Source organism: Dipodomys ordii, unplaced genomic scaffold, assembly GCF_000151885.1.
Source record: "Dipodomys ordii isolate 6190 unplaced genomic scaffold, Dord_2.0 Scaffold56, whole genome shotgun sequence".
Lineage (NCBI taxonomy): Eukaryota > Metazoa > Chordata > Mammalia > Rodentia > Heteromyidae > Dipodomys > Dipodomys ordii.
In genome coordinates, this window is record NW_012267272.1 from 8,115,802 (window position 1) to 8,135,169 (window position 19,368).

Here is a 19,368-nt window from a genome sequence, read left to right on the forward strand (position 1 = left end):
ACCAACCTTGAGCACAAAAGCTCAGGGACAGAGCCCAGACCCAGATTTCAAGCTCCAGGACCAGGCAAAACAAATAAATAAAATGAAACACAAATGTAATCAGCCCACATTTCAGATTAAAACCCTCAATCTCCTTGATATGACCCAAGCTCTCCCCAACTTGGCCAACAAAGAAAGATGGAAGCAGTTCATGTTCTGTGAATTTGGGAAGAAGCCTGGACAGAGGCTTCTGGTTACCTCGGTAGCACACAACGCCCACTGGCGGGGGAGAAAATATCAAAATGCGCTTTCGAAGTAAGGCGAACTTCCAGAGAATGAGGATCTGCTCTCCGAAGAACTTAATAAACTGAGACATGCAGCCAGCTGGGTGTGTAATCTGCAAACAAAATAAAAAGTGGCCAGGGAAGAAGGAAACAAGCAGGAGTGAGTGACTTCTTTGGAGCTACCAGCTTGGTAGCTCTGGGCATGAGGAAAGCTCTGGGCAGGCCACCACAGCACAACCTTCCCCTCTGCTGGGAATCGGCCAGAGCCCTCCACCCTTCCCACTTCAGTCCATTCAGCTGCACAATGAGCACAGGTTTAACCTGTTTGACCCAGTGCTCCCTTTTTCTCCACCTATACGGAAAGCTAAAAATGTCTTAGTAAGAATATACAAATGACTTTCTATAAATAACAGAGTTTCTTATCTAATTAAGCCAACCCATAGCATCTTCAGAATATTGTTCCAAGTTCCCCTTCACCCCACTGCCCAGGACCAAAATCTGATGTTCACTTTCGAACATAGCAAGGCAGTACTTGCCTAGCACCTACACACATCTTCACACACATTCTAAGGCATCCTTAGATGACTGATGATACCTCGTACAATATAAATGTAGGTCAACAGTTAACATACTGTATTGTTTATGGCTAATGATGGAAAATAGTCTGTACAGGTTCGAAATAGCTGTGCTTTTCTTTTGGTATTTTTGATGGGCAGCTGGTTGAACTCCGTAGCTATATGGCAGAGGGTTGAATTCTGTGGCTGTGCTTAAGCCCTTCTATATATAAGCATTATCTTCTTCCTCTCATCAGACTTTGTCTCATCTCAAGCCATATGTATTTATATATTAATATTTATATGAATATATAATTACATAAATTTAATGTGTGAATTATAATTATATAAATTATATAAATATTATAGATTATAAATTATAAGAGTTTGTATTAATATCTCAGTAAACATTCACCCATAGTTTTCTATATTCACATATGTATGTGTCCTATAACTGAGATGATTACGTGACATAATCATAGGTGTGCTCATATTAGCTATAGTTTTCTTCTTCTTGCTACTCTCACACAAAACAGACCCTGTAGAGCTTTCCCACCATCTTCTTATGTAATTATTATTATACCTCTGCTACTCTATGACTGGCGAATCTGAAAACTGCAAGGAGCTTCTGTTTAGGTTCTTCTAATAAAGGTAGTTACTGGAAACTGAAGGTCATGAGGAAGGGAGGAGAAATTCTCTTCAATGTCTAGTTCCTCTTGGTATTTCTCCCACAGCAGCAGACACCTAAGACCCTAGCTTTGCTTGGCACTCTCAGCACATTCAGTACAAGCTGAGCTGGGCTGCTATGTAAGTGGCTCTAACAGCAGAAGCACAGGGCTTCCCTCAGCAATCTCAGCCCTGGCTGCACAGAGGCCCCTCCTCCAAGCCCCGTGGTTTTGATGAGGATTTCCCTCTCCCTTCTTGCTCTGCCTTGGTGTGGCAGGAATCTCTCTCTCTCTCTCTCTCTCTCTCTCTCTCTTCTTTTTTTGGTCAGTTGTGGGGCTTGAACTCTGGGCCTGGGTGCTGTTCCTCAGCTCTTCAGCTCAAGGCTAGTGCTCTACCACTTGAGCCACAGCGCCACTTCTAGTTTTCTGAGTTATTGGAGATAAGAGTCTCATGGACTTTCTTACCTAGGCTGGCTTTGAACTGTGATCCTCAGATCTCAGCCTCCTGAGTAGCTAGGATTACAGGTGTGAGCCACTAGCTAAGAATCTCTTTAGACATGACTCTCCATCTTGGTATTTATAGCCTTATGCTATAAATATGTAATCCTCTTTTTCTTGAGTAACTTGCTTCTAACAAAGAGAATATGACTACAATCCAGAACTGTCACTTCTATAATCCGGCTACAAAAGATACTCTCTTCCATCTTACTGGCTTTCATGAAGCAAACTGCCACATGGTTAAAAACTGAGGGCAGCTTCCAACGGCCATCTAGGGTACTAAGGCCTTCAGTTTCATAGCTCTGAAGAAATCTGATCCTGACAATGTCCACAGGAACTTAGGAGGTGGATATTTCCCCTGCTGAACCTTCCAATGAGGCCCCAGCCCTGGCTAACACCTGTCTTGTTGTCTCATGAGAGACAATGAAGTCAAGAGCCCTTCTAAGCCTTGTCTGAACTTGTGACTTACAAAAACTGTGAATTTATACATATATATATATATATATATATATATATATATATGGGGTTTAAGTATGCATGGGTTTAAGCTCTTGATCTTGGGGCAATTTATTAGAAAGCAATAGGTGGGTAGAACAGAACAATAGTTACAGTTTGTAACTACTTATACTACTTATATATAATATTTATATTAGTTACATTACTAATAAATAATATCTATAGTTACACTAATATATATTAGTAGTTATGTAGAGATTGATAGATAATGAGTACCTTTTTTTCAGCTTTCTCCTTCAGTTTTCTAACTCCTGCATTATCTATTACCCTACAATGAATTAGTCTGAAATACCTAAAATGGTATCTATTTTCCCAATAACATTCTGTGACTTCCTAGGCTTCAAATTCCATGCTTTGGTATCTAAGGCTCTCTTCCGTCTGATTTCACTGTACTTTTCTCCTCTTTTCTTTGATGGCCACCGTATTTTAAAGAAAGAGTTAAACAGTTTTATGACCCATGCATATGTCTTTTGCTCTCCTGTGTCCCTACCTGGAAAAGGCAGTGAAGTAATGCAGGAAATGGGTGTTGGTTTTGGCACAAGTCCTGTATAAATTTAGGTCCTATTTCTTTCTGGCTCTAAGAAATAAAGCAAGTCACTGAACCCTTGATAAGTCTCAATTCTAAATCCCTTAATCTAGAAAACTAGGACTAAAAATCCTTTCGTTCTCTCTAAATTGCTCGTCTTTTCCCAGTCTGGAGTTGGTATCCCTCACTTTCTAGCTAGCCAAACGCTTCAGGGACCAACTCCTCTTCCTGAATACCTTCTCCCTAAACATGCCTAGTGTTTCTCTAAGAGCCCAAGGTGTCCACTGAAACATCTTGTGACTAGACACAGAGGAGAATGAAGGAATGGAAAGAAGTGTCTCTCCAACACTTAATATGTGGCTAGGAGGTTTTTTTTTTAAATATTAATAGATATTATGTGATCAAAAGCAATGTATACAAAATACAAAACTACAAAATAGGACAATATCAAAAAACAAAGAATGCTCATATCTATTCATCAAATCTTTGGCTCAAATGTTTGGCTTTACAATGTTAAAGCAACTAAGAAAATCAAATCCCCCTTTATCCTCCTAAAATCCATCATAAACTCACCTATCTTATGTGATTTTTGACCTATGATTACAGAAGTGTCTAGAACCCAAAGGTTTATGCTATGATCCAATTCTATCAGAAGCAGACTTTTTGCAAGAGTCCTAGACAAAAATTCCTTATCAATTAAAAATTGATAATCACTATGCACAGATAGCATTCCAGGAGCGTGGGAGAGACTGATGGACCATACCTTCATCTCAGGATACATGTAGCGGTGGATGGAAGGCAGCCAATAGACAGGGGGCAGGCTGCTGCCTCTCCCGGGGCCAGCATGGAGCACTCCTTTCTTGTCCTCATAGAACGCAGCCAGGTGAGAGTAATGCCCTGGAGTCTCCAGCTGGTGCCTGTGGAAAACACGCATGCGCAGTGAGAACAGCTCTGGTTACAGTGGGTAGCTCACCAGGCCTCATTCCTCCAGGGCTAACCACCTCCAAGTCTGCCTTGCTATCACAGATGATCCTTAGGAAAAGCTCAAATAGGGGCCTCAAACTCCACGACAGCACCATGGAACATGTTTTCTTTCCTGTGGGACATGGACAGAATCAACAGGCTGTGACTAATGTCCGTTGTTCTTGCTTTCCAAAGAAGAGAGTCAGCCAATGTCTTTTGATTAATAAGAAATATACTATAAGAAGGCTCTCTTATAAGAAGATAGACAGAGTGATGGGTGGATAGATAGATGGATAGATGGATGGATAGATAGATAGATAGATAGATAGATGGCAAACGTTGTAGATGAGAGTCGAGATGTCAGAAATCAGGATAAATATAAAACACAGATGAGGGGCTGCAAAAATCAAGTCCAGTTACTTTATGTCAACTCACCCCTGCAGTAAAGAACTCTGCATACACTTGATTTATTTCCTCATGCATCATTGCACAAGTTTGTCTTCTCATATCAGATCCCTGGACTCTTTAAGCACCAACTTGGGAAATCATCTCTAGTTATGCCTCCAAATCTAGACACCACTAAAAAGTGAATTAATTCAAAGGTGCAGTGGGTCAAGCCTGGAACCCTAGCTACTTAGGAGGCAGAAGATGATCCCAGTTCAAGGCTACCCCAGGCAGAAAGCTTGAGACCCCATTCCCAGCCAACAGCTGGGTAAGGTGTTGTATACCTATTTATCTCAACTAAAGCGTAAGTATAAATGAGGTGGATCACAATCCAGGGAAGTCTGAGACAAAAGTGAGACCTTTTCTTGAAATTAACCAGGGCAATATAGTCGGGAGGCATCACTCAGGCAGTAGAGCGCTGGCCTAGCAAGAGCAAAGCCCTGAGTTCAAAAACCACAGTATTAACCTCACCCCCCACACCACGTTAAATGACAAAGTGGGATAATGCTTTCAACTCATTGCACAAAGAACCAATTCCCACCTGATACAGCAAAATCTTACACATTAGTCAGAAAGGGACAGAAATGGTTCACAGAATAGGAAATGCTAATAACTCTGACATCTGTAAAGGAGTTCAACCTCACTTCCAATAACAAAAATGCGAGCTAAAACTTTAGTGACGTTTTGCTTTTTATCCATCACAATGTTAAATCTAACAGTTTTATTTCTAGTTGGGAATGTGCTGGAACAGATGTCCTCCTGCATTATGGTCATGCATGGAAAGTGATTTATTTTGTCCTTCTCCCTCTGGTGGGCTGGAATGCAGACACAGAAGTGACGAGTAGCTTTCAACACTTGCACAGAACACCTCAAAACACAAATATTCCTAGGTGGTGGAGGAATAAGGAGACGTCGGTTCCTGAATAATTGCATAAAGCACAGAAGACTACTCCCTTGGACCACCTGCCTATCTCTGCACTGTTCCAGGAAAAAGAACCCTTCTATCTTAATTGAGCCATTGCACCCTGAGGGTCTGTGAGTGCTATTTAATCAGAACCCTGATTAACTTATTACTTCCTCACAATTCTTGGCTTTCAAGCCGAGAAAATGTATTGCCCTTTGGGAAGTGAATATTTTTACAGGAATAATTTCTTAAAAGTGTCAGGATCCCAATAAAAATATTCCCGTTTTAAACTCCATAATAATACTTTTGAGATATAAAACTGAAGAAGTGTTTCAAGCACAGAAAAAGACTTGCATGAAGTTGTTCAACGTAATTCCAAAATGTAGAGAAGAAAAATTTTAAGAAATATGCTAAATGCTAAAATGCTCAACTAGAGAAAATAACCATATGAATTTGTGGGATTCTTGCTTTTCTTCTGGTCAACAAAAGCAAAACTATGCTTAATCTATTAAAAATAACCTATTCAAAACAGTAAATCACCATAATTACCAATCCCATTTTTAGTATGATATACAGAGTTCTGAGTATTGATATTTGGGAGAAATTTTAATTTTTTGTACATTTATAAGAATCTTTAATAAACATCCCAAGTTTTACAACAACTATGATCAAAGCAGATCACATTTCGCAAAAAGTTTTAAAGAATAAAGAATGTTTTAAATATAGGCTACAGATCTAGGTATGGTGGCAGACACCAGTAATCCCAGAGCTCAGAAATCAGAGGCAGGAGTAGGATTTCAATGCCATCTCAGCTACGTAGTTCAACCCTGTCTCAAAAATAAGTAAATAGGCAGGTAGAGAAATACATATGTAAAATAAATGTAGAGGATATAAGAGTTGACATATAGTGTCAATGCCCAGTACACACACACACACACACACACACACACACACACACACACACACACACTTTTTTGAGACAAGATTTGTCTAAGTTTCTATTGATACAAATGGAAAGCCTTAAGTTCCTGGGTTCAAGGACCACTATCACTACCAAGTACATGGGCGTCAATTATACAAACAGACAAACAAAAAGGGGTACTGCTATAAGTTAATAATGCTTTCAAGATTAGAGATACATTTCTCCCTCATAATTTAAAATGTAATTAAGTTACTTTCATGATGAAAAATGTAGCAAATAGTTCTGCAGCTTCTGTTAATTATGCTCCTAGCTGGGCTACATCAGTAGCTCATGCCTATAATCCTAGCTACTCAAGAGGCTAAGATCTGAGTATCACAGTTCTAATCCAGCTCAGGCTGAAAAGTCTGGGTGAGACTCTTATCTCCAATTAACCACCAGGAAACTGGAAGTGACAGCACTGTGGCTCAAAGTGGTAGAGCACTAGTCTTGAGCAAAAGAGCTCAGGGACAGTGCTTAGGCCTTGAGTTGAAGGCACATGACCAACAAAAAATATATGTTTTCCTATTATCCTGATTAGTACATGACTCTCCCTCCATATCTATCTCTATCTAAATATCCATCTATCTAGATATATATCTGTCAAGATATCTATGTAGTTATCAACATATAAAGAGATCTGTATAGTTAGACATAAATCTCTAGACGTAAGTATCATATATATGATAGATATAGCTCTATTTATGTGTGCTGTACATACAAACAGATAGATCTAGGGCTAAGAGGGTGGCTCAGTGGTAGAGTGCTTGCCTTGCATGCATGAGGCCCTGGGTTCGATTCCTTGGTATCACATAAGCAGAAAAAGCTGGACATGGCACTGTAGCTCAAGTGGTAGAGTGCTAGCCTTGAGCTGAAGAGCTGAGGGACAGTGCCCAGGCCCAGTTCAGGCCCCACAACCAGCAAAAAAAAAGATAGATCTAAATATATCTGTCTAATCTATCTATGTATCTGTGTATCTGTGTATCTATCTATTTATCTATCTATCTATCTGTGTATCATCTGTTATGAATGTTTACCTGCTCTGGGGCAAGGAGGTAATTATACTGCCTTGGGGTAAACAAAGAAAGACCAAGGACAAGTCAACAAATTACTTAATGAAACAAAAGCAATGACGGTATTAACATAAACAGAAAGCAACATCTCCCCCAGCTTTTGTTGTGGGAGGAAGCATTATTTCCCAAGACACTGGCTGAGAGAAAGGACTACCGCTTGAGGCTTGGCCCAGTGCCTTGGGTGCTCCCGGAGCGGCACCTGTGCATGTGGCACACATCCTTTCTCTCTGGGAGTGCACAGCACAGGCACCAGCTGGCAGACTCTGCCGCAACCCACACAGAGCTGAAAGCCACATACCGAACCTGGTTCTCCAAGAAGTGCATGTACCGGTACAGCAGGGTGTAGGAAGGAGAGAGGATACCCACAGACTTCATTCGTGCTCCACGCTCCAGCTCGCTTTCCACGGGCATGTTGGCAAAGCAGGCCAGGCCGAAGAATGGTCCCTTTCGAAAATAGCTAAAATAGACCAAATATGTAATATGACTTGAAATCAGGAAGTGAATATTATCCCCCCCCCCTACAGTGCGATTCAACACAAAACCACTGTGCCTCAGAGCTCCAAATCACAAAGCTCAGCCTTCAACCATTCACACTCACAGAGGAGAGACAGCCAAGATTTGAACATGCCAGAAGTTTCCAGCTGAGGCTCCTCAGTGAGATCGAGCTGTGGTCTCCAGCAAGTTTGGCTAGATGCTCATGTGGAAACATCCTCCCCTGATCTACAAGTACTAACTTGGCCAGGAAAACCAGAACCTTGGGCCCCTTAGAAATCAGCAGTCTGCTTCCATAGCGTAAATCATGATGATTCCTCTCTTACTTTGTGAACCTCTGAAATTTTCAACACAGCTGCCATTTTACTTCTCCTTTCTCATACTTTTGCATTTCAAGATTTCGTCCCAATGAGGAGATTACACTAATCAATTACTCTTCAAGTCTTTTCATTTGTTCCCCCTCACAAAACTCATAAAGCATCAATTACATAGGACTGAAAATTGGCCCTACTTACAGCTAGAATTGCATATCTTCGCCCATACATGTTTCAAGTTATTCCACTATGAGCTCTCGCAGGAGAGCTGTATCTTCTCTCAGCAAGGGAGAGAACACCTGTGGTAGGAAGCATGCACTGCCAGGGCATCATGAAACCCTCAGGGAACTTAACGAAAACTAGCACTCTTCTTGCTGGAAAATTGATAGAACACAAAATGGCATACATATTTCCCGATCCTTTACACACACTACCTGAAGGCCTCTTAATAATTTGTGTTCGGGCTCTGGCGAAAGTGAGGGGAGGGAGGAAGAGGTGCAATAAAAGATCTGGAAGCTGGGCAGGAAAGTCTGTGAGACTCTTATCTCCAATAAAAACCACTAGAAAACCGGAAGTGGCGCTGTAGCTCCAGCGGTAGAGCGCTCACCTTGAGCTGAAGAACGCAGGGACAGCGCTCAAGCCCAGAGTTCAAGCCCCACGACCGACCAAAAAAAAAAAAAGAAGAAGATCTGGGTTCAGAAGAACTTACATGAAATCAGATTGAATTTTATGGGACCCACTGGCCATAGACTTGAACTCCACACCTTCAAGGTCAATGTCTTGAGGTAAGCACCATTCTACCATGTTTCCTGTGGGAAGAAGAGTTTGCAAGTTAAAAGAGGCAAAATCATTCAAAGAAAAGAGCTGCGTGCTGACCACACATGACTTCTCAAACATGTGCTGCGGACACAGCCTGACTCAGGACCAGGGAGATGCGCAAGGGCTCATCTGATCCGTCGCCCTGTGAGATCCTCCAGAGGATGCTCACGCAGGAGAAGAACTTGCTTCCTGTCTCAAGCAACCCTCTTCTTTAGTCAACTGCCTTTGTGCTGCCATCCTTCTGGGCCATGCCAGGTCTCCCCTCCTCACCTTACTCTCTAAATGTGTGATTTTACCCTTCTGTCCCTTTCCATCATCTTACATTCTTACCCAAATCTCTTCAGATTCTTGTCTCTTCTCACTTTCTTATAGCTTATCATGATTTTAACAAATCCTCAAACTTAAAAAAAATCCATTTTCATTGACCTCTTTATGGTATGCGCTTTAAAAAAACAAACAAATATTCTCCTCGTCTTCCTTGGTTTCTCAGAAAGAGAGTGCTGTTTTGGCTCTTTCCTTACTTCTCTTATCAATATGGTTTCTACTCCCTCCCACATTAACCTCTCTCTCCAAATGTGACCATTCCTCAATGGCCAGCCAGCAGCGCTTTGCCTCCAACCTTTTAGAACTCAGTCACTCATGGCAAATGTCTCAGTCTCCACTGAGATTTGATGATCCCAAGCAGATGAGGGTTTGGAATAGAGGTAAATAAGGACGCAGAGCAGCAGTGAGAGTTCAGGGACATGAATGCTATGATGGAAAATAAAGCAGAAATTTAGAATCCAGTGATGACCGGCCTCTGCCAGACTGAAGGAAGGACAGACTGCACAATTAGCAGGGTAACGTACAGGCCAGAGAGAGCGCTATGGAACGAGCTCTATGCTTTTCACGAATATTTGAAGATTTTCAACATGGAACACCTGTGAGATTTTATTTTTGAGCCAACTTATTAATCCTGTAAATCCTAAGTTTTCTAGACATTAAGAATGTCACCTGTAATTGCCACTATGGTGTGTTCAGATAGTTACGCAGGGCATCAGAGAACACACAAGCCAGTCTTAAGACGTAGCAGACATCACAGAGAACCACCCCACCCCACAGCCACCAGCCCAATGCACTTGGGAAGAGAGGAGAGGAATTACGACTCCAACCAAAGAATGGATTTAGCAAAAAGTATGCAAATGTAAATTTGCATAAATTTTATAATTTTTATAAAATAGAAAGGCTATATGGATGTTGTATTACTGCTCAGAAAGAAGAGGAAGCTTAAGAATAAAAGTTATTAATTTTTTTTTGGTCAGTCCTGGGGCTTGAACTCAGGACATGGGCACTATGTTCTATCATTTGAGCCACGGTGCCACGTATGGCTTTTTCCAAGTAGTTTATTGGAGATAAGAGTCTCACGGACTTTTCTGCCCAGGTTGGCTTTGAACCACAAACCTTACAACTCAGCTTCCTGAGTAGCTAGGATTACAGGCATGAGCCACTGGTGCCAGGCTTAAAAGTTGTTTTATTGTTATTATTATTCATGATCATGGGGCTTGAACTCAGGGCCTAGGCACTGTCCCTGAGCTCTTTTTGCTCAAGGCTAGTGCTCTACCACTTTGAGCCACAGTGCCACTTATGGCTTTTGAGTATCTAATTGGAGATAAGAGTCTCACAGGAACTTTTCTGCTTCAAATCGCAATTCTCAGAATTAACCTCCTGAGTAGCTAGGATTGCAGGTAGGTAGAATTGCATCAAGCTACCCTACATTCCAGTTTTTTCCTCCTACCATCCATATACAACACTTCCATACTCTGGTGGACTTTTTCCTTATTGAATGAATGAGGGCAAATGGGAAACTCACTGAACTCAATCAGCTCAATCTTCCTTCATCCTTACAAAAAAGCTGGTTCTGCTACTGTGTACCAAAGCAAAGCCCCTACACGGGTTTCTGTGCACACGGTACGCTCACCATCGTGGCAACATCTGGGCAATACAGAAAGAAGACAGCCTTAGAGCCATGATGGTACTCAGTAAGCTCAGTCTCCTTCTCACCAAACCATCTGCATTACCAAGGGCCCAATGCTTTGCTTCTCCACCCCATTTCTTACGAGGTTCAACTGGTTCTAACTTTCTTTCCTTCAGTCCAGCCTGTCTACAATTACTCAATAACTTGTGAAGCATTCATTTTCCTGGCTTTTGAATTCCCGTATACTAAAGGATGCAAATTATAACAACAAATTTACCCAAGCGAATGTAGCTGTGTAATGAGCACCCAGTTCAAGAGCAGCAAAGAGCATCATTGACAACAGAAGGCCTCATCAGAACCATCCACCTGCCTCCAGGCCTCCCCTCTCCCCCCACCGCCCCAGTCACTCGTACTCTCTGGCCAATGACTTTGGAAATCACGCAATAGCTTTAATATTTTTTTTGAAATTTCTACAAATGGAATCTACTTTACTTTTCTGTCTTCTTTTTCTCAAATATTTCTGCAACATTCGTCATGTTGATGTATTAGCAATACCTTGCTCATCTATTACTTCTATCATGAGAACATAGCGCTTTGTCTACCTAAGTGGAGTTTCCCATTTAGATTCATTTCAATTTAAAGCCATTGCCATTAGCACTGCTTTCAACATCTCTGGACTGCTTGCCTGATGAACACAAGTATCGTGGCTTGGTAATGCACTGACCTGCCTAGGCCGAACTGCACTTCTCAGAATTCTCTTCCTCGTATGTTCCCAGTTGAAATGTGGAAGGTGGATGTGAAGCAGTAGCCTTGTTGGGCTTACATCTGGAAGATCTGTGGGCAGCAGTCTTGTCTGGTTTACATTTGGAAGATCCATGCTGCTGGGCCATCAGGAAGCCCTCCTGTGTTACCACCTATCCATCCACAAGCTCACCAGGGGCGGCAGCAAGGTCTGGCAATGCTAGAGCCACCTCCCCCTGGATCTTCTTTCAGCTTCTGGGACTCCTAAACTAGCTGTGCGTGCAATTCCATACAGAAGGACACTGGCTTCTTTCACGGAACATTTCTATCACCAAAACTGTGGAGAAGGACAGATTACTCCATGTCCTCTTGAGTTTTAGCTCTTCTCCTTCCTAACTCCACTCACTTCCTCTTCCATACCAGTCTGCCAAGCAGACTTCAAGTTCCACCATCAAATGCAAAGACATCATTGCCTTATATAGATTACCTAATGTCTACCGGTTATGTAAGATCAAGTCGTGCAGTAACTGCTTTTGTGCCTTCCATAGCTGTTCTGTTTTTCTGGTTGAACCTTGACTGACAGACACCCACATATTTCTGTTGACCACCTCCCTAGGAGGAGAACAGCTTTAGAGACTATGTTTACATCACAGCTTATGTTCATGGGGCGTCTGCAAAAGGAAAATGTGAAAAAAAAGGACAAATTCTCCTAAGTTGAACAAAGGTTAAGTATATTCTTTCATTGCAAGACTTCTTAGAGACTTTAATATGCCACCGCAGATGGTGAATTTGAAATCCATTCTAAAGTGCTTCACGTTTTCCAGACTCATTTGGCCCCTACCTCTTTTCTTTAGGAACAGTGGGGGGGGGGGAAAGGAGGGAGGGGGAGGGGTACTGGGGCTCAATTAATCCCCTGATGGATTACTAATCAGAAGGTTTTATTGGGAGGTAGAGAAAGGCAGGATTGGGATCTGGCTGGAGGAAACCAGAAGCTCAGGGGCTACTACAGCTTGGGGACTATAGCTGGCCCTGTTCCTTCTCCTTCTTCTGATCCCTGACCAGCATGAAGTCAGTAGCTTTGCTCTGCTGCACCAGCACCATTCCAGCCAGGATGGACTGACTTCTCTAAATCAAAACCCATCTCTCTCAACCACTTGGAAAGGCATTTGGGTAGTTTCCAACAAAATTCAACATACTCGTATCATATGACCCAGAAATTGTCTTCCTTTGTATTTATGCGAATGAGTTGAAAACACTCGTCCACCCAGAGACCTTGCACGTACACATTTACAGCACTATAGTACTTTTGTTCGTAGATGAGCCAACTATATTATTACAATAAAACACTAGTGTGGACTTTTGGGGGTGGGGGGCAGATAAAATAAAAAAATAAAAAATAAAACACTAGTGTGCACTAACAAGAAATACACTATTGAGCCATAGCAAGACATGGAGGAGCTCCAGGAAAAATTATTCACTGAGAAGAAGACATACCATATGATTCTAACTATGTGACATTCTGGAAAAGGGCAGACATTATAGATACAATGAAGGGATCGTCTGGGAGGAGGGGATAAACAGGTTGAACACTGGGTGAATTTTAGGACAGTGAAACTGTTTATTGTTGTTATGGTAAATTTATAGTATTTATGACTTTTTCAAACCCACAGAATACATTTTGTATTTGCTTACATACAATGTCAATCATCAGATATGCAGGGGATGCAGAAAACCAAACAGCGGAATCAAGCCAAGAAGAATATGCAAAATGCAGCAGCCACGTTGATTCTCTTCCTGCTACTTCAGGTCATTCGGTATTATAAGCCCCTGCTAAGAACATGTAGTGTTACATCTTTCAGTCTGATCACAGAGGGCCCTTCTTCTGTAATTTCATTATAATTCAAACTCAACCCTTGCCACACTCCTGCCTATGGACAAACCCCATGTTTATACACATCTGCAAAACTGCCCTGCCTTCTTTTCCTGTCAGTTTTTTTTTAACTTGTGTTATTGACAGTTTTTGAGGGCTGTGCTCAGCACTCCATTTGTCTTGTGAGTCTTATTATTTTCACCACATTGATATTCCATGGTGGAGAACTTCAGAACACATATTTAATGTTACAGGGGAACTAAGGGTATAAGCATCAAGCCAATGTGACAAAATGTCAACAGATGGGGTATGATATTCAGGTTCTCATGTACCACTCTTTCAAAGTTTCTAAGTTTTAATAAGCCTCAACATACAAAATTAGGAAAACAAATGAAATGCTAGAGATGTAAAGGGCTAAAAAGAAAGGAAAAAAAAGATGTAAAGTACTTTAAAAAAACAGAGAGAACAAAACCAAGAAATAATAGAATGTGAAATGTGTCAAAGCTATTAGGATGACTTGAGGACATACATCTATAGGATTGTTGTAAATTGAAAGCCTGTTTACACATGGAATTTGTAGAGGTTTAAAAGAAAGTGATTTTGCAAAACTAGCAATATTTAAATGCCAAGGGAAAAAAATAACCCTTGCACTGAGAGCTACCTCTCCTGGGCCCAGTATTGCCACTCTATCCTCTTGTTTTTCTAATAACCTGTCCACATTCTTAGCCAGGGAGCTAGAGCCTAGTAGTCAGCAAGGGGAATCAATAACAAAAGACCCTTGACCTTTTTCCTCTACCCTGCTCTCCTCTGGTTACAAGCCCTTCCTCTTCTTGGGCCACATCCTGTACCTATCACAGGGACCTGTAGGCTACGCCCAGCCTCTTCTGCAGAGGTAGCTTCTGAGGAGTTTACACAACCACAGGAGAATAAATATGGCAATGTACAGTGTATATATTCAGCTGGTCATTCAGTAAACATTGGTGGAGCAAAACTTGGCAGCACCATGCTAGATGCTGAGCTCACAGAAAAACAAATACAACCATCTTTCACAGAACTTAGACTAAGAGACTCAGGCTGACAGCTCAATGAGCAAGTGAAGCCAGAGGGCTATGTGTGTGCAGATAATCTGAACTCACCCAGCCACTGTTCCAAAGGTCAGCCTAGGGGCTTCCTGTGTGTGCAGAAGGCCTCCCAAGTAGATGTTTTAGAAGCTTTGGGACTGAGACAGAGACGGTCTCACCTACAGAAAGGCTGCCTCTGCCTTGCCTTTCTTCTGCTGAAATGTTCTTTCTTGCTGAAGTAATCTTAATCCCTGGCACTCTAGATTTGCCAAGCATCATTTCCTAGGGAGAACAGATCTTAGCTGCTGCTGCTGCTGCTGCCCATTGGAAAGATCAGCTCAAAATGTTTAAAATGATGAAAAAAAAACAACAATGATCTGGAACCCAAACAATGTCTGTCTGATGGGAAACCAGACTCCTCCCTCTTGATGGGTGACTTCAGTCACACACTTCCTCTTCCTGAATGCTGAGGTGACTGCCAGCTACGCACTCTTACAGCTGCTTCTGGCCTAAGGTCAGATGGAAGTTTACAGCAGGGACCTCCTCCAACAGGTGCGTTCATGTTTACTCTTTGCATCCATCGGCTTCCTCCCATTACACAGATACCTTAATTCTAGACAGGAAGCAAAGGGACTCCTGGCTCAGAAATAAAGTAAAGAATCCAGCTGTATTATCACTGGCACCCACAAGTTTCCTTTTCAGAACCACCTCTCCTCCTCACAACTACCGAATTCCAGAAATAGAAGGAACTTCAGAAGAGTGTTTGGTCCCCACCCCAAGTAGCTTGTATCAATTGACTTTTGGTTTGAAAACTAATCTCAAAACCACCCTGGGATGAGAGCACAGCCAGGCAAAGGGAGAAGGAAGCAGCATGAACAGCTTTGAGTCAGGCAGAGATCACTCCTGGCGATTTTAAGGCAGCCATATGTCAACTGATGGCTGAATTCCAATGCCTTAATTTTACACAGAAAAACAACCTTCTAGTTAGCAGAATCCATCTACTTTCTCCGTTGCTGATCCCACTGTTCTTTGAATCTGTTTTTTTATCATTACACTGAAGACTGTTGGAAGAATCAGAGGCAAAGTTCTCCAAGCACAGTTCCTGGCATGCAGGAAGAGGCAGATGGGTATTATAATGAATTCCTCTTTTTCCTCGGTCGATTTTGTTGTTGGTTGTGGGGCTTGAACTCTGGGCCTGGGTGCTGTCCCTGAGCTCTTCAGCTCAAGGTAAGAGTTCTACCACTTGAGCTAGAGTGTCACTTCCTGTTTTCTGGTGGCTAATTAGAGATAAGAGTCTCATGCACTTTCCTGACTGGGCTGGCTTTGAACTGGACCTTCAGATCTCAGCCTCTCCAGTAGCTAGGATTACAGGCGTGAGCCACCAGCACCCAGTATCTTGGTTGATTTTTAAGAAACTGAATTCACAACAGATGGCTACAAACTGACTTTGCTCTGCAAACCACAAGCAAGGTGAAGCACCAACCCAACAAAGATTCTGCCAGTGTGGGATTAATCGAATCAACCACAATTGTATTTCTGCCAATCTTGACACCTTATAGAAAAGGCAGAGAAAGGACAGTGACAGAATTAATCTTTCCATGAGACCTGTATGGTGGACATCAGAATTGGCTTTCCTTTTACCTCCCTGTGAGCTGGGCTTTCTCAAAACAGCTCTGTACATCTCCAAATTTTCCCATTCCCATTCCACTTTATCAACCTCCCCCCCCCCACATGGCTGGTGCCCTTTATGTTCTGAAAGGAGTCAGCTGATATGGGCAACACTCCAGGTTATGCCTTAGCACCAGCCCTCACCCCAATCTTACCTAGTCTCTCCACCCTCTTTATTGTTAATAAGGCTTATCGTTCCTTGATTGAATGGGGGAAATCTATAGAAATTAAAATTAGTATGTAGAGACCAAGGGGAGGAGTGACGTTGTCCAAAAAGATATGTATTCTTTACCTGACTTATGTAACTGTGACCCCTCTGTACAATACCTTTATAACAACACTAAAAAATTAGTATGTAAGATTGATTTTAAATATACCCACTTGATATAAGCATAGGGGCATTCCGACACATTACACTAAATTGTTGTTTGGATGTAGTTGGGGCTACTGGCCAAGGGAGAACAGGTCAGGGTTCATTTCTAGTCAGGAAGAGTGAACAAAGAAGCACATTGAAAAACTCACATGATGATATGCCCCGCAACCATCTCCCTCACCCTCCAAGTCACACCAATAAAACACACAGCATAGGAATCTCCCCTGGACACTGTAAGATAACTCTGCTTCAAATGTAGTAGTGTAGAGTGAACACACACACACAAAGAAATGGCACAAAGGGGTAGGTTCAGAGGTGACCAGACACTGCAGGTACAAGGCTTCATTGGCCCAAGCTCCACGCTCAGTCCTCAATTACACTGGAGAGCCAGAGCCTACACTATGATTCCTTATCACTTAGTTGAGCAGAGGAAAGAAACTTTTTACTAAGAACAAATATAAAATTAAAGTCAGCTCCTAAATTGTGTGGCTGAACACAATAAATAAATAAATAAGTTAAGCAATATTCTGCCAACCTCTTCTACCCAGCATGCAGTGTTAGCATCTGGGCCTGGCTTCAATAGCAGCTTTGTGGCCCAGATGGCCAGCACCATCATCCCATAGTTCCTAGCTGGGGGGAGGGGGAGGGAAAAGAGGAGGGAGGGAGAAGGGGAAAGAGAAAAGGAAGGAGAGAAAGACAGGAAGGGAGAGACAGAGGGGAAGAGGTTGGGGGAGGGGGAGAATCTAAGAGTCAACATAGGTACAAGGAACCTCACCTTGAACTTGAAGCCCTAGTCTTCACAGCATATGTAGAGCCAATAACCATAAGCTTAATGTCATGAATTCAATAAAAATAATTTCTTTCTTTCTCTACAAAATTAATCCAGCCTAGCTTCCTAAAATTTGTATTTAAAAATGCAAAATAATTACTCTTATTCCTATTCATCAATAAAAGAATCAGTGAGCACATTCCTACACACACTCACACACACACACACACACACAGAGGACTCACTTCTCCTTCGTCCACTTTCTTATACAAGTGCCAAGCTATGAATTCCTCCCCCATTCCTCTCCACCCCATCTCCCCATTCCTCCTTTTCTCTATCTCTGTGTCTACCTCTATTTCTCATTTAGACACATGTTGACACACAATAACCTACAATGGTAAGAATGTTCATGAAATGCTCATGGGCTGGGCAGAAAGTTACTGGAAAGTGGGAGCTCCTAAAAGTGGAGAGAGACTGAGGACACAGGTAGGGCTGTGGCTAGGAGAGAGAAAGTGTAGAAAAGCTCATCCTAGGTGGTAGCTTTAATATTTGTTGCTTTTGACAAAGAAGCAATGTTCACTTTACTACTTTGGGTATTACTGGCTAAGAAAGGAAAAGAAGTCTCGGTGGACATATATCAAATAAAAATGAAGAGGATTATCTGCCTTAAAAGGGTCCTCAATCATATGGAGAGCAACCAACACCCTTCATGAGTTAAGAAAGAAAAAAATTAAGAAAGAAAGCAAGGAGGGGGGGAGGGAGGAAGGGCAGAAAAGCAAGAAGGGCAAGAGAGAAAGAGAGGAAGGGAGGAAAGGAGAAAAGGAGGAAGGGAGGAATGGGGGAAGGGACAGAGGGTGGGAGGGAGATTTCTGGAGGTGCTACCTGTAGAAGGGTTTGGCACTATACCTTGAAAATTTGGCTTCATTTGCACAATGCAGGCACATTTACATATGGATATGTGAGCATAGTAGTTGTGATGTTGGTATGTAAAATTCATTTCTTATGGTGGGTCAAAGTTTGAAGTTTGAAAGCTCCTGGCATTCAATGGGGCAAAAGTGTGAGGATTCAGAAAGGCCAGGGTTCTGGGCATAAACCCTGGCCCGGGAAGAGCAGCTTCAGCGCCTGTGTCTTGTCGAGCATCCTGGACCAAAATTACATCTCTTTATCTGGGAACTAACACCTTGTTTTTTAAAAATCACATCTGTATCCCCTTCTCCAAATCCTAAGCCCTTTTCCTCCCACCCCACCCCTGCCCTCATGGTTGAAGATCTTCCAATATCCCATCGCCAAATACACAAGGGACAGACAAGACCCACTTGGGTGTTCTTAAGCCCTGGGGTCCTGACCGCCACCCTACACACTTGGCACATCTCCCTAGAGGCCCAGAACCACTGCAGCGCCTCTCAAAGCACCCCTGCGTCTAGCAGAAGGAAATCCACTCATTCACTTTGCATCACCGTGGTCGCCACCCCCACAACGGGAGGGGGCGGGCCAGAAAAACTTGTGCTACCACATTAACTCTCTCCTTTCACCGAGCTTCTGCAGAAACCCCTCCGCCCCGTTCCTGAATGCTCCCGACAGGAATTCCTAAAAAAAGGGGGACAGAGAGGGGAGAGGGAGGCGGGGGAAGGCAGGGGAGGGGAAGAGGGAGGGAGGAGAGAGGGGGGAGGGAGAGAGAGAACCAGCCATAGAGAAAGTGAACTTGGCCGTAGGAAAGTTGTCTAGTGGGAGGGAAGGCGGGCACGCGGGGCCCTGCGAGGTCGGCCCGGGGGTCTGGGGGTCTCCGAAGGCGTTCTCGGCGGGGGGTGGGGGGTGGAGCTCCCCTCTTTCCCACGAGAAAAGCCCTCCGGCCACCGAGGAGAGAAGGAAAACAAAAGCCCCGCGCCGGCAGCAGCCGCCCGCCGGATCCCCCGCCCCGAAGCCGGGCGGGCTGGAGCGGGGCG

General features: G+C 42.9%; 1 protein-coding gene across 1 annotated transcript in view; it reads right to left on the reverse strand.

The window, feature by feature from the left end:
- Positions 1-19,368, reverse strand: part of Kiaa1147 (KIAA1147 ortholog) — a 29,624-nt gene that overhangs the window by 7,373 nt on the left and 2,883 nt on the right. Inside the window, exons 3-6 of the mRNA XM_013021564.1 lie at positions 8,880-8,979; positions 7,663-7,821; positions 3,786-3,939; positions 238-376 (exon numbers count right to left, since the gene is read on the reverse strand). Of these exons, the coding sequence (XP_012877018.1) occupies positions 238-376; positions 3,786-3,939; positions 7,663-7,821; positions 8,880-8,979 (552 nt within the window). The remainder of the gene's footprint in view (positions 1-237; positions 377-3,785; positions 3,940-7,662; positions 7,822-8,879; positions 8,980-19,368) is intronic.